General features: G+C 47.2%; 1 protein-coding gene across 3 annotated transcripts in view; it reads left to right on the top strand.

Moving 5' to 3' along the window:
• The window catches only part of LOC135216361 (protein tumorous imaginal discs, mitochondrial-like), a 162,677-nt gene that overhangs the window by 93,840 nt on the left and 54,525 nt on the right, over window positions 1-14,312 (top strand). For all 3 annotated transcript variants that reach the window (XM_064251603.1, XM_064251604.1, XM_064251605.1), the window contains exon 4: window positions 2,628-2,796. In XM_064251603.1, coding sequence (XP_064107673.1) covers window positions 2,628-2,796 — 169 coding nt within the window. The remainder of the gene's footprint in view (window positions 1-2,627; window positions 2,797-14,312) is intronic.

Below are 14,312 nucleotides of genomic sequence, written 5' to 3'. Positions count from 1 at the left end.
AGTTCTATCTTCAAAGGAAGAAACAGATTAAGGGTAGCCTAGAGAGTCTCTGGTGTGCGGTGAGGGACCCAAGAAGACCCATGTCTTTAAACACCCTGGCCTTCTTTGTGAGAAGTGTCATCTCTGAAACACATGGGGCGTGCGATGACGACTCCTTCAAGCAGCTTAGAGTAAAAGCGCATGAGGTGCGAGCCATTGCGACTTCTTTATCTTTTCATAGGATTTTGTCTATGAAGGACATTCTAGCTGCCACGTACTGGAGATGCAACTCTGTCTTTGCATCCCACTACCTGAAGGATGTAAGAGTGACTTACGAGAAATGCTTCTCACTGGGTCCATACGTATCTGCGGATTCGGTGCTGGGACAGGGAGCTGATGCCGATCCTTATTTAATTTTTAAAATTTGGTGTGGGGTTTTTTAGGGTTGTTTGAAAGAATGTTCGGGGTAACTTCTATCAATCTTATTACTAACCCGGGTGTTAGGATCAGGTGGTCGGTATCGGTGTCGTGCTCCTTGATTATGCCATTAGGCAAGGTGTTTTGTCATATAAGTGGATTAGCGCCCATTGACAAAGATCCTCAGGATTCTGTCGAGTAAGCGGATAAGACCCCATTGACAGATCCACAAGAACTCTTAGCATAAGGTCACTACCTCCCTGAGGCTCTTGAGGTGAAGCAGACTCCTAGGCAGTAGCCATGAAGTCTTCTGCCTAACCAGGTAGGAACCAAGGTTTTTTATGTTTACCTACAACGTATGTTGTTTTCCTGTCTATTTCAGTAGTTAGCTGTCTCTTGCCCACCACCAAGGGTGCCAATCAGCTAAGTATATATCTGACAGGGAAGTTGAATGTACAAAACTTTATTGTATCATAACAATATAATTTTGCAGAGTGTTTTGCAGTACCTTCGGTGAAGTACTCTGATTCTTTTGCCATAGCCTTTCGGCATTTGTTAGCTAGTTAGGTGTCATTAACAATACTTTGACCAGTTTAGGGGTTTTTCAAGCTGTATCAGTTCCTGTCACGGTTACTTCTTGCTCTCCGGAATGAGTTAGTGTACATTTTACTCCAGGTATGTTGGGAGCCCCAAGTTTTGATTAGTGATTTACCTCATGAGCGTTCAGTGACACCAGGGCGCAATTTATCTTCTGTTGTGGCTACGGTATGTGTAGTTTCTGAGTGTATTTTGACTCTGGATCCCTCAGTGGTTTTTGTGTGCCCATCAGCACCAGAGTCATAGGCGTATGAGCCTCCAGAGGCGCAGGAGTGCCCAGTGGCACCGAATCTCTCTTGTCCACCAGAGTTCCCAGTAGCACCAGTTCTCTCACCTGCACCTGAGCCTCTTGCAGTGCCAGTTCCTCCTGTGGCTCCTTATATTTCGTCTCCTCTTTCATTCGAAGCAGCCAACCCTCATCTGCCTCCTGTGTCATAGTATGGAGCTATTCTGTGATTTTTCTGGAAAAGTTATCCCAACTCTTTTAAGACTGCTACTCCTGCCTCTCCTGCTAAAACTCTTCAGATGTTCGTTCTCAGTTAGTGCTTTCTCTTTCAGCCAGGAAAGCTATTGGTGAGGTCGGAAGTTTGTTAGAGCCAAGAGAGCACAAGGGGAGGCTGCCTTCTCTTTTCCTCCTTCTTGCTTGACTAAGAGAAGGCAATCTTACTGTAACACTTTGGAGTCTCTCTCTTTGGGTATTTCTGCTTCCACCCAAAGAGACTTCTCAGAACTTATTGAGTTTTCTCGGAGATCGGTGTTCATGGCGACGAAAGTGGTGTTTTCTTCGGCTGAGATTGATCACCTCATTCTAAATGTGTTTAAGATTTTCGAAGTTGTTAGCTTTATGGACTGGTCTATTGGTGCTCTTGGTATCTCTCTGTCTCACATGATGTCTTTTTATAAATTTATTCATAAATATATCAAGGGGTTGCTGTTGGTTTTAGGTCTTATTTCATGTGATAGTATGTCAGTTATAATTGTAATTTTGCAAATAAAAGTGCAAAGAAATATGTAATCCAAAAAAGTTTCTGCATCTTCAGAATTTGAAGCTGATTTTAGTACTTATCTGTTTTGATATTGTGTGAGTTCTAATTATAATTTTACAAAATGAAATTTATAAAAAACAACCTTTATTACTTGGTGAAATTGACTATTGCCTTGTAAAAGGGGCCCTGCAAGGTGTAGTAAATAGTAATTTTCAACTTCTCATAGATGATAAGGAAAATTTGTTATAATTTGTTTTCTTACACCATATGCATTTATATATCTTCCTCTTTCCATTGATGTGTTTTTTCTTAAATTGGCCGACATCAAATTTCCCCTGTGCATATAGATTTTTCCTCCAGCTCGTAATGGTAAATGCCTGCAGTCACAAGTTTCATACTTATGTTCATTATACGTATTGTGTAGGTAACTCCACTGGCAACTTCTTATTGTAAATTACATGTCTCAGCATATCTACTGTTAGGGATTAGTATGCATAACAATAGCTTGTAAATCTTGGAATGTAATTTTCTTTTACTTTTTAGTGTTTGGAACTTATATCTCATATTTATCTGTTTTTTTGCAGATTACTATGAATCTTACATTTTCACAAGCAGCACGAGATCTCATGTTTATCTGATATTTTGCAGATTACTATGAATCTTACATTTTCACAAGCAGCACGAGGTATTAACAAAGATGTAACGTTGAACACTGTAGATATATGCCCTAAGTGTACAGGATCAAGATGTGAACCTGGTACAAAGCCTAACAGATGTCAGTATTGTAATGGCACTGGAATGGAAACTATATCCACAGGTAAATTTCATTTAATTAATTTTAGTTTTCCATTTTTAATATGCAATAGTTGCATGAAGTATTGTAAGAAGCCAAGTCAGGTGATCAAAGAAATCCGTATTTCTCCACATTCCTCATATTTTCCTCTTACAGAGTAACACAACTCAACTGACTTCTGTACTTATCACCTATACATAGTATTATTATTAAGAATGTTTGTTCATGAAACTTACCTGTTAGATATATATATAGCCGTATTTTTCCGAATCCGACAGAAATTTAAACACTTACGACACACGCAGTGGGAGTCAGGTGGTTAGTACCCATTCCCGCCGCTGGGAGGCGGGTATCAGGAACCATTCCCATTTTCTATTCATAATTTTTCTGTCGCCGGTGCTGGAAACACCTGTTTGCAGCACCTCCGTCCAGATTTTGGAAACTTACTAGCTACTTGAGTATCCCTTTTGGTTTTTTCTTTGGTATCTGAATTGGATCGGTGGCTTGGCACATGTTGACTTTGGATTGATTCGATTTTGGTATTGATTTTTCTTTGATCAAGATGTCAGGGTCTAGTTCAGCTAGCGCTAGATTTTGTTCTATGTCCGAATGTAGAGGTAGGCTACTGAAAGCTTCAGTAGACCCACATTCTGTTTGTAAGGTTTGCAGGGGGAATGAATGTACGTTCTAAAGTCGTTGTAAGGAGTGTGAAAGATTAACAGAGTCTGAGTGGAAGGCGTATGAAACCTATCTTAAGAAACTTGAGCGAGATAGGTTAAGGAGGTCTTCCTCCAGGAGTGTTTCAGGTAGGCAAGATTTTAATGATTCTCCTGCCAACCCTCCTTCTGTAGTTTATGCTCCTACCCCTGTAGTGTTGCCTCCGGCCCCTGAAGTAGTGTCGGTAGAAGGTAATACTTTATCGCTAATTCTTGAATCGATTCGTAACTTAGAATCAAAAGTGTTAGCTCTGGAGAGCAAAAGTGAAGAGAAGTGCAGTGAAAGTGCCCCTTGTGTAGTGGAGGGTGCGTCAGATCGGCCTCATTCCGCCTCTAGACCTAGACCTCTGCTTGACTCCCAGGTTACGGGGAGAGAGCATGTCGAAGGAGGGTTACGAGGAACCCCCACCGATCTGGCGTGCCTTCGGCAGCTTCTGACGAACCTACCCAGACTGCCAAGGAGCGTGCGCGTGCACGTCTTCTCAAGGAGTGCTTTTCTTCTTCTGAAGCTTCCTCCCCGCGCAAGGGGTGGAGCTCTCATGCCGCATCACGTCCGCTGAAAAGGACGGCTCGCGTTCGGGACACTTCATGTCCAAGTTGTTCTCCGGAACTTTGCTCGTCGTCGCCTGATAGTGCGTTTGCTGCTTTTCCTCCGCAGAAGAAGCGTAAGGATTCTTCGGAGGCGGAGTCTTTCCTAGATGTTTCTTTCGAGCGCCGCAGTCGCTCTAAGGTGCGTGAAGTGGCGGTTCCTGGGAGTAGGAAGAAGGCGTCCCCTCGCCACTTGCCTGCTCACAGGATCAGCCCCTCCCCAGAATCTTGCTTGTAGGCTTCACCTACAAGCAAGATTCTCCAGTCTCTTCAGCAGCAACTTCGAGATGTTTTTTCTTCGAGAGAGACTGTTCCACGTCGTTGTAAGAAGGATGACAATCTTCCTGTGAAGAGGTCGAGGCGTTCTCCCTCTCCCTCTCCTCGCTCGTCTCTCTCTCCGTTTGAGTCTCCCTCTAGAGTTCGTTCTGCTCCCCAGCAACTTTCTAGAGGAGGTGAGAAATTCGTTTCTCGCTCTCGGGAAGCGGTTGTATCCGCTACTACGAAACTTGTAGATAGGAAGCGCGTTTCTTTAGATGCCGAGCGCGCTTCTGTGAAAGTCAAGCGCGCTTCAGTGGACGCCGAGCGTGATTCGGTGCAAGGTAAGCGAGCGCCAGTGGACGCTCAGCGCGTTTTAGTGGACACTCGGCGCACGCCAGTGGACGCTCAGCGCGCGCCAGTGGACGCCAGGTGTACACCTGTTGCTGTCGAGCGCGCTTCAGTCGGCGCCAGTAGATTGGCTTCGGACGCCAAGCGCGCGCCTACGGACGTCAGTTTACCACCTCCGCAAGCGCAGGTGGAAGCGGGAACTCTTCCTGTTCGCCGCTCTTTCTCTTTTGAGAAAGCTCGTGACTCTTCCTTACTTCCTCCGACTTCTCCAGTGTCTGAAGAGGAAATTAGTGACGCTTTCGTCGAAGTGGACGAAGAACAGCAGTTGGCTCCAGTCTCGACGGACTACAAGGTTTTGACTCGTCTGCTACAGTCAGTCTTTGCAGACACTTTCCAGCCTGAAGCTCCACGTACTCCTCCCTTTCAGTTTTCGTCATCCAAAGCTACTAAGATCTCTGGCTTTGTGAAAATGAAGAAGTCGCTTTCTACGAAGCAAGCTTTTCGCAAGGTCCATGATTGGATGGAAAAGAGGAAAGCTTCAGGCAAGAATTCTTTTGCTTTACCACCTTCAAGACTTTGTGGCAAAGCTGGTATGTGGTACGAGACGGGAGAAAACGTCAGAGTTAAGCTTCCAGCCTCGGCTCAAGGAGACTTTGGTAGTATTGTCGATGCCGCCAGAAGATCTTTCCTGTCTTCCTCCAAAGTCTCTTGGACGCATAGTGAGCTAGACTTTCACCTTAAAGGCCTCTTCAGGACACTAGAGGTCTTTAATTTTTTTGACTGGTGCCTAGGAGTTTTGGATGCCAGGTCCAGGAGTTCTGATTCCATCAGTCTGGGGGAGCTGGCCAGTGTATTGTCTTGCATGGACAAGGCCGTCAGGGATGGTTCTGAGGAATTGGCTGCTCATTTCAGCACGGGACTGCTTAAGAAGAGAGCACTCTTTTTGCAATTTTACTGCAAAGTCGGTCTCGCCAGCGCAAAAAGCGGATCTTCTTTTCGCTCCTTTCTCAGAACATCTCTTCCACCAGTCTATGGTAAAGGACATAGCTGCCAGTCTCCAGGAGAAAGCAACCCAAGACCTTCTGGCGCAGTCTTCTAGGAAGCCTACAACTACTTCGTCTTCTGGGTCCTCTGCTTTGAAGAAATCGAAGCCCTTTCGATCTGCTTCTTCCTCGAAGCCAGCCCCTCGAGGAAGAGGCTCTTTCAGAGGCAAGACCCCCGCTCCTTCTAAGAGCAAGAAGTGAGAGGGAAGTCTTTCAGCCACCGGTAGGAGCCAGACTTCTACATTTCGCGAGAGCCTGGGAAGAGAGAGGTGCCGATGCTTGGTCTGTGGACATCGTCAAGAAGGGGTACAGAATTCCTTTCCTGAAGTTACCCCCGCTGTCTTCGACACCAAAGGATTTGTCTCCTTCGTATCAGGGAGAAAAACAGAAAGTGCTTCATGATCTACTAGATCAAATGATCGAGAAGCAGGCGGTGGAACAGGTCTTCGACCGGAGTTCTCCAGGGTTTTACAACCGTCTGTTCCTAGTGCCGAAGCAGTCAGGGGGGTGGCGCCCCGTTCTGGATGTCAGCAGTCTAAATCGCTTCGTTACCAAGCAGAAGTTCAAGATGGAGACACCTCAATCCGTGCTTGCAGCCTTAAGACCGGGGGATTGGATAGTCTCATTAGACCTTCAGGACGCATACTTCCAGTGCAGGGCACTCTGCTTCGGTCTCAGCACGGCGCCGATGGTGTTCACCGTTCTTATGAAGAACGTTGCGAGGTGGCTCCATCTTGCGGAAATAAGGATCTCTCTCTACCTAGACGACTGGCTTATTCGAGCCTCATCGCAAGACTGGTGTCTGAAGGACCTTCACACGACTTTGTCGTTAGCGAGGTCCCTGGGACTTCTGGTGAATCTCGAAAAGTCGCATCTGACTCCTTCTCAATCCTTAGTCTATCTGGGGATTCAGATGGACTCAGTGGCTTTTCAGGCTTTTCAGGCTTTTCCGTCCCAGGGGCGACAACTTCAATGCCTAGACAAAGTGTCAGCCTTTCTAGGGAAGGAAACATGCTCGGTGAGGGAATGGATGAGTCTGCTGGGGACCATTTCCTCATTGGAGAAGTTTGTTTCTCTGGGAAGGTTGCACCTCCGACCACTTCAGTTCTTCCTCTCAAGCAATTGGTCACGCAAACAGGATCTAGAAGAGGTCTTGTTTTTGACGGAAGAAGTGAAAAAGCACCTCAAATGGTGGTTGGATCCAAAGAAGCTTGCGGAAGGACTTTCGCTCAAAGCTTCGGAACCCCGACCTAGTGTGTTCTCCGACGCGTCCTCACGGGTTGGGGCGGGAGCAACACTAGGAGGGGAGAGAAGTGTCAGGCACCTGGAGAGGGGAACAGGTGTCCTGGCACATCAATCTAAAAGAACTTTCAGCGATTTACCTTGCTCTAAGGTTCTTCCAAGAGGAAGTCTCCAACAAAGTGGTTCAGATAAACTCGGACAACACCACAGCCCTGGCATACCTCAGGAAACGGGGGAACTCACTCTCCTTCTCTGTTCGCCATCGCGAAGAATATCCTGATTTGGGCGAAGTCGCAAAACGTCACTATTCTGACAAGATTTGTGTCAGGCGTGGAAAACGTGCGAGCGAACCTTCTCAGTCGGCAAGGACAGCTTCTGCCGACGGAAAGGACCCTTCATCAGGAGGTATGCCAGGCGCTACGGAAGCTGTGGGGACGTCCTCATGTGGACGTTTTCGCAACTTCCCGAACGAAGAGACTTCCGCTGTATTGCTCCCCAGTTCTGGACCCGGGAGCAGTGGCAGTAGACGCCCTACTGTGGAATTGGTCGGGACTAGACATTTACGCTTTTCCCCCATTCAAAATCCTCGGGGAAGTGATGAGGAAGTTCACTGCATCAGAGGGAGCGAGGATGACCCTCATCACCCCCTTCTGGCCAGCGGTCGACTGGTTCACGGAGGTGATGTCCTTCCTGGTAGACTTTCCAAGGACTCTGCCCCTAAGGAAAGATCTACTCAGACAGCCCCACTTCGAGAGGTACCACAAAAACCTCCCCGCTCTGAGTCTTGACTGCGTTCAGACTATCAAGAAGTTGGCCAGAGCGTAGGGGTTTTTCAATTACCGAACAAAAATCGGAAGAGTGGGCTTGGTCTTTAGAAGTTGGTGCAGCGAGGGGTTTTTCAAAAATTACCAATCGAAGTGGGCTGTCTTTTTTAGAAGTTGGTGCAGAAAGAAGGGCATTTCCTCCACCTCAACCTCTGTGAGCCAGATAGCAGATTTCCTTCTTCACCTTAGGAAAGAAGCGAAACTAGCCGTTCCCACGATTAAAGGCTACAGAAGCGTGCTTTCTGTGGTCTTCAGGCATAGAGGACTCGACTTAGCGAATGATAGAGACATTCATTAGATCATTAGATCATTTGAGACTGTGAAAGTTCTCACACCGAAAGTACCATCGTGGAACTTAGACGTGGTACTTAAGTTTCTCATGTCGAGTCAATTTGAACCGCTCCATTTAGCTTCGCTTAGGAATCTTACTAAGAAGACCATTTTCCTAACCGCTCTGGCGACGGCGAAGAGGGTTAGCGAAATACAAGTCATAAGCAAGCACATTGGGTTCAAGGATCATAGTGCAGTTTGTTCCTTAAGTCCTACGTTCTTAGCAAAGAACGAGAACCCTTCCAACCCTTGGCCGAGGACGTTCGAGATCAAAGGGTTGTCAGAGCTAGTGGGACCTGAAGCTGAGAGAGTCCTGTGTCCTGTCAGGGCTCTCAAGTTTTATTTGCAGAAAACCAGAGCATGCAGATGCTCTTCGGAGAACTTGTGGTGCTCTGTGAAAAAACCAGATCTTCCGATGTCGAAGAACGCACTGGCGTTCTTCTTAAGAAGTATGGTTAAGGAAGCCCATGAAAAGTGTAGTGAAAGTGACATGGAGCTTCTAAAAGTGAAAGCCCACGAGTTGAGGGCTATTGCTACTTCGGTGGCTTTTCACAAGAATATGGCAATCAAAGATATTTTGGGCGCCACTTATTGGCGAAGCAATTCGGTGTTCGCTTCACACTACCTGCGGGAGGTGAAAGCAACATACGAAAATTGTTACTCGCTCGGACCATACGTCGCTGCAGACACTGTTTTGGGGGCAGGAGGTAGCGCTCATCCTATCCTTTAATGGTTAGGGGAGTTTTTAACTTGTGTTATGGTTGTTGGGTTGACCGCCTGCGGCGGATCTCCCTTCCATTAGCTTAGTCTAAGTGGGATACTTTTGGTAGGCTACGCCAGGTGGTTTTGTTTTACTTCGTTGCCCTCATTGTATGGTCAATGGTCTAGTCACGTCGTGGTCTCGCCCCTGTTGACAGATCATCTGGAGTGCACCAGCTTTATAGGTCTCTACCTCGCTGGCAATTCTAGTAGCACAAGCAGACTTACGCGGCAGTAACCACGAAGTCAGCCATGCTAACAGGTAAGGAACCAAGATATCAATTATCTGCATATATATGTTTCCTAAAATCTTCTATTCTGTCTACTCCCACCACCAAAGGTGGGATTCAGCTATATATATATCTGACAGGTAAGTTTCATGAACAAAATGATATTGTAATGATACAATTAAGTTTGTTCATACTTACCTGGCAGATATATATAATCAAGTACCCACCCACCTCCCCTCAGGAGACAGTGGAAGTAAAAATTATGAATAGAAAATGGGAATGGTTCCTGATACCCGCCTCCCAACGGCGGGAATGGGTACTAACCACCTGACTCCCACTGCGTGTGTCGTAAGTGTTTAAATTTCTGTCGGATTCGGAAAAATACAGCTATATATATATCTGCCAGGTAAGTATGAACAAACTTAATTGTATCATTACAATATCATTTTTACTAGGCTGATTTAATGTTACTTGTCAAGTGCATTAAGTGTAAAATGCAGGTGGTTCAGGCTAGGAACTACAGTCCGGTCCCGAATTATGAGTGTTCGAATTGTGCGATTCCCCTTTTATGCGGTCGTGAGTTCTCAAAAATAGATTTTCTGTATCTGCGAAGCTGTTCAAAGCGTATCAAATCTCGTCTTTTCAAGTCTTTAGGGGTGGGGGGGGGGGGGGGGGGCGGTTGGTTTGCTGGTATCAGAGAGAAGGGTGGGGGGAATGCTTGGAGGAAAAAAACTACTATTCCTCAAAGGGGGAATGCAAGAGAAAGATTTCCTGCTCAGATCTGTCGAAGTGTATTCTGATCATTCTCATCATGTATGCATCTGCCTAGAAGTCAGAGGAAAACTTATTTCTCAAAACTAAGTTAAAGACGAAGGAAGGAGCAACTTCCATTTTGGCAGCAGTCGATAACTTCAACTCCGTCTCTACTGAACATGACGTTAGAATTTTTTTCTAGGTTAACTTGTTTTGACTAACTTTTGGCATTTGGTGTTTTCTAATGATCACCAGTTTAAAAAAAAAAAGAGAGAGAGAGAGAGATGAGAGAGAGAGAGAGAGAGAGAGTCATTCGATCTAAACTTTCAAGAAACTGTCATTTCATGTTGAATATGAATTTTTATCATTTCTCTTTAAGAAATTGTAATTTCATACCAAATTTTGATTTTTCATAATTTTTTTTTATTGTAGAATAAAATTATATGAAAACGGACAAGCATGATCCACCAGTACCCGAAATGGTTCACAAAGCCTTCCTTCAGCTGAAGAACTCTTCATGGAGGATGAGATAGAGGAGTTTGAAGGTTTTTTTGGCAGAGGATAGGTAGAGGAAATTCCATCCATAGGGTTTTTCTGGGCTCAGCTCGTGTCGGCCTATGAAAGGATCCTTAATATCATTCTTTCTAGGTAAAATTAATCTAAAATTACCAGAGAAAAACAAAATTAAGAAAACGTCAGTAAAACTGACTCGCTCACTCTTAAAAAGAAGTGTCGGTATGGTAATAGGGGCGAGTGGGAACACTACCACGAGACATTCACCAATTAGACCTTCCAATCAGAATCCCCACAAGAGAGAGCTGATACCAACGGGCGATGCAGCCGCTACTACTACTACTAGAGGACGCTACGGACAGCAGCGCCCCTAGCGGTCATCCTTAATTATTAGCGCCAGCGTTCGTACGCTTTTTCTTGCTTGTGCTCTTTTCTCGGGATTTATCTCATCTTCCGTCATGGAACGTGCTGCCATCGCAACGGCTAAGTTAAGTGCCTCATAAGTAGTGTTTTACTGTATTTTAGTCTTCCAGGAACCAGTATTTTCCTTCTAATAGGTCATATACGGTTTCCCGGTTGACTCGTGGCGGCGCCATGCTGCCTCGTTAAGAATTCCCGGTCTTCCATACTGGGACTTCTTATACTTATGGGCTTACTATTTCACGTTCATCATTTTTTACATCAAGTTTTAGCTAGGTTAGCCCTTTTACCATTTCTCTTAGTTTGGTATTTAGGGCTATTCTGTGTTCCAGCCCAGCATCCCGGCTCTTGCTCTTCATCGGCTATCGCTGGCTCCGAGTAGCTTCTGTTCCTCGGAACAGTTTGCCTCCTCCTGGCTTCTTTTTCTTCTACTAAAAGTGTCTTTTCCATTCTTTACGATGTAAATTTAGTTCTATTTAGGGTGTTAGGCTAGCCTAGGTGCATGTCCCATGTATTGGTACAGCCTGGTTCACGTGGCCCTTCCACGGTTGTGTTGCTATCGCGGCTTAGGCCACTTGCGGTCACGTGTTCCATCGCACCTTACCCTTCCCCTTCCCTCCCTACCAGGTATAGGGAGGCGTCTGGGGGACCCCTTGGTTGCCATGACAACCTCAGTTGCCTTCCTCCCTCCCTCTCTGAGGAGGCCAGGGGTTCTCCCCAGCGGGGGGTATAGGGCGACCACTCATAGGGTACCGGGTCACGAGCGGGTAGTTGTTGGGACGGGGAGGAGTATGGCCACCCCCCCCCCCCTCTCTCTCCCTCCCGCCGTGTTACGCCGAGACCCTCCCCCCCCTTCCCCAGTTGCTCAGCCACCTTCCCTCTGTAACGAACGGAGCCTTCCGCCGCAGCCGGGGCACCTTTGGTTATAGATTACTGGCTCCGCCAGCGGCGGGGTGGTCACTACTAGTGGTCGGTTGCTTGCCTACTATATCCTTACATCTCTCCCCCGCTACCGGAAGGGAGCTTGCTTCTTACCCGGGCACTCTTCTAGTAGACGGGTGGGGAAAGGTTTGATAATTATTGTTATTTTAAGATATACCCTAGTTCTACAATGATTTCTATAATTTTATTTATTTTTATATGTATACCATCTCCGCCGTTTTCCGTCGTGGTTTTATTTCACCACCACACCTGGTTGGATTCTATCTCTTGTCTCGGCTAGCCTAGGACAACCAACCATATTACTACCACACGTATTATGGCGGGGCTCTGGTTTAATCTAACTTTCTTGCTCCGGCACCAGCGGAGCAACTGTTAGGCTGTAAGTGTTCTCCTGATACTTATGTATCTTTCCACTTACAGGCTACCAACTGTCAGGTCCTTGGGTGCAACGCGACGTTGTACGACCCCTGCGCCCACGATGAGTGCAGGTCTCATGCTCCGTGTGCCACGCCTTACAACGATATGATCGTCTGGCACCCGGAAGCCTGCGCCATCTGTTATGACCTGGCCAGTCAGCTGGTGGAGGGGGTAAGTCGATTATAGACTTTTTTATCGTTTTACTAACAACTCTTAGACATAAGTTTGTTAACCCCGTCCCGCCATTAGAAGCTCATTTCGCCTTCTCTTTCAGGCTGCTGGTGTGAGGGAGGTCGCTCTTGCAACCCTGAAAGCGTGGGTGGGCGGCTTCGGGAAGAACGCCGCCAAAGGCCAGCCTTACATTTTAGACAAGAAGCTGGCCGTTGCATTCGATCCTTCCCCGGGGTCGAAGTCCTACAGGGTAAATTGTTTTGAACCCCATATCCGCAGCCCGGCCTCTCATAGCCTCCATCCAGCAGGAGATGCAGCAGTCTTTCGGGGTCGTGGCCACACAAGAGTCGGTCCCGGACGTCGCTACCTTGGACCTTAACATTGAGCCTATAGGCGGAGTTAGGGTGATGCGGATTTGTTGGTTGAGGTAGGTGTGTCGGGTGCCCAAGGTTCCTTTTCCTTGGGCTCTCCTGGATCTTCTCCTGTCCCTTCTTCAAGTGCTTCTTTCCAAGGCTTTGTGGGATCTGAGATCCCTACCCGCTCTCCCGCTCTCTCTGTACCCCCAAAGGTGAAGGGACAGAGAGAACCGAAGACCCTAGTTAAGACGACTTCTAAAAAGTCGTCGTCGTCTTCTTCAGCTAAGAAGTCTTCGACTTCCTATGCTGACGCGGTGAAAGCCAAGCCGAGCTCTTCATACTCAAAGAGCTCTAGAAGCAAGTCTTCTAAGGAGAAGGCCTCGCGCTGCCCCGCCGAGCCAGAATGCCTTCTCCGGCCTCCACCGCATCCACTCCGGTAACGCCGGTTGGAGTAGCGGGACCCAGCACCTTTGATCCCACTGCTTTCTCAGCAGTGGTGATGCAACAGGTGGGTGAGATGGTTGGCTCTCAAGTCTCCCCCGCCCCTAGGAACAAAGTTTGAGCAGATTGTTCGCACAACTGTCGAGCACTCTGTCTCAGTCGGGCCAGTCTATCCAAGATCTCTCTAACAGAGTTAGAGAGAATGAGGACCGAGTAGCTGGGCTCTCTCAGGTCCCTCTTCCAGTCTCCCCAGTAACAAGTGCTGGTATTTTCCAGCTTCCACCATATGAGTCACTACCAGCTTTCTCCATGGAGAACCCATGGAGAGTGGCCGCTTACGCTCCGTTTAAGGATGGTATGATCTCTATCCCGGAGTGTGGAACTCGAAGGATTGAGGACTTCGAGTTTTATCCTCCGGGATTGACGCAGTCTTTCATTGGCTATGCTAGGCTGACCGTAGCGGCGCTTACTAGGGAGGACAAGATCTCCAAGGAGAACGTTCTCTACAGTAGAGATCATGCTCAACGCGAATGGGTTCACTGCCTTGAGGGACTGGGAGTGTACAAACACCAAGCTCCAGGCTTACAAGAGTCCTTTCACTATTTTTGCGACGGAGGAGGAGGCTTCTCTTCCGTTCGCTACAAAAATAGTAGAAACGACTCTTCAGGCAGTCCTCAAGGATGAGCCCATGCCACAGCTAAGGGAGGCAGAGTCTACTTCTCCGCTCTTCCCAGCTTTTGGTGGAGAATTGTGGGAGAACTTGCCAGCCACGTTCACGCTTGGTAAGCTCAAACCGGACTGCGCCATGGACCAGTTCGGCGAAAAGCTCCCAAGGCTGCCTGATTCCTTGATTCAGGCGGAGTTCGACGCTCGAACTAGGTTTGGCAGGTCCCTCAATTCGCTGATTATAACAGAGATGGCTGCTCTCTCGTATGGCACGGAACCTTTGTTTAAAATTTTGGCCAAGTCCCAGCTTCAGACGGTTCAGACGGATGCTTTCGACTTCTTCCAAGCTAGGAGGAATTTGCCGAAAGCACGTTCTGCCAGGAGTGGCAACTATTAGGCACGAGCCTAATAGACTCCTGGCTTCTAGCATGTGGGGAGCGGATCTCTTCCCAGAGTCCGCTGTAAATGAGGTACACCACGAGGCTGCTAGGCTCAACCAGAGCTTAGAGCTAGGTGGGGTACT

The sequence above is a fragment of the Macrobrachium nipponense genome, chromosome 6, assembly GCF_015104395.2.
Source record: "Macrobrachium nipponense isolate FS-2020 chromosome 6, ASM1510439v2, whole genome shotgun sequence".
In the NCBI taxonomy this organism is placed as follows: domain Eukaryota; kingdom Metazoa; phylum Arthropoda; class Malacostraca; order Decapoda; family Palaemonidae; genus Macrobrachium; species Macrobrachium nipponense.
Note: the sequence above shows the minus strand (reverse complement) of the source record. Positions and strands in the feature narration are given on the sequence as shown.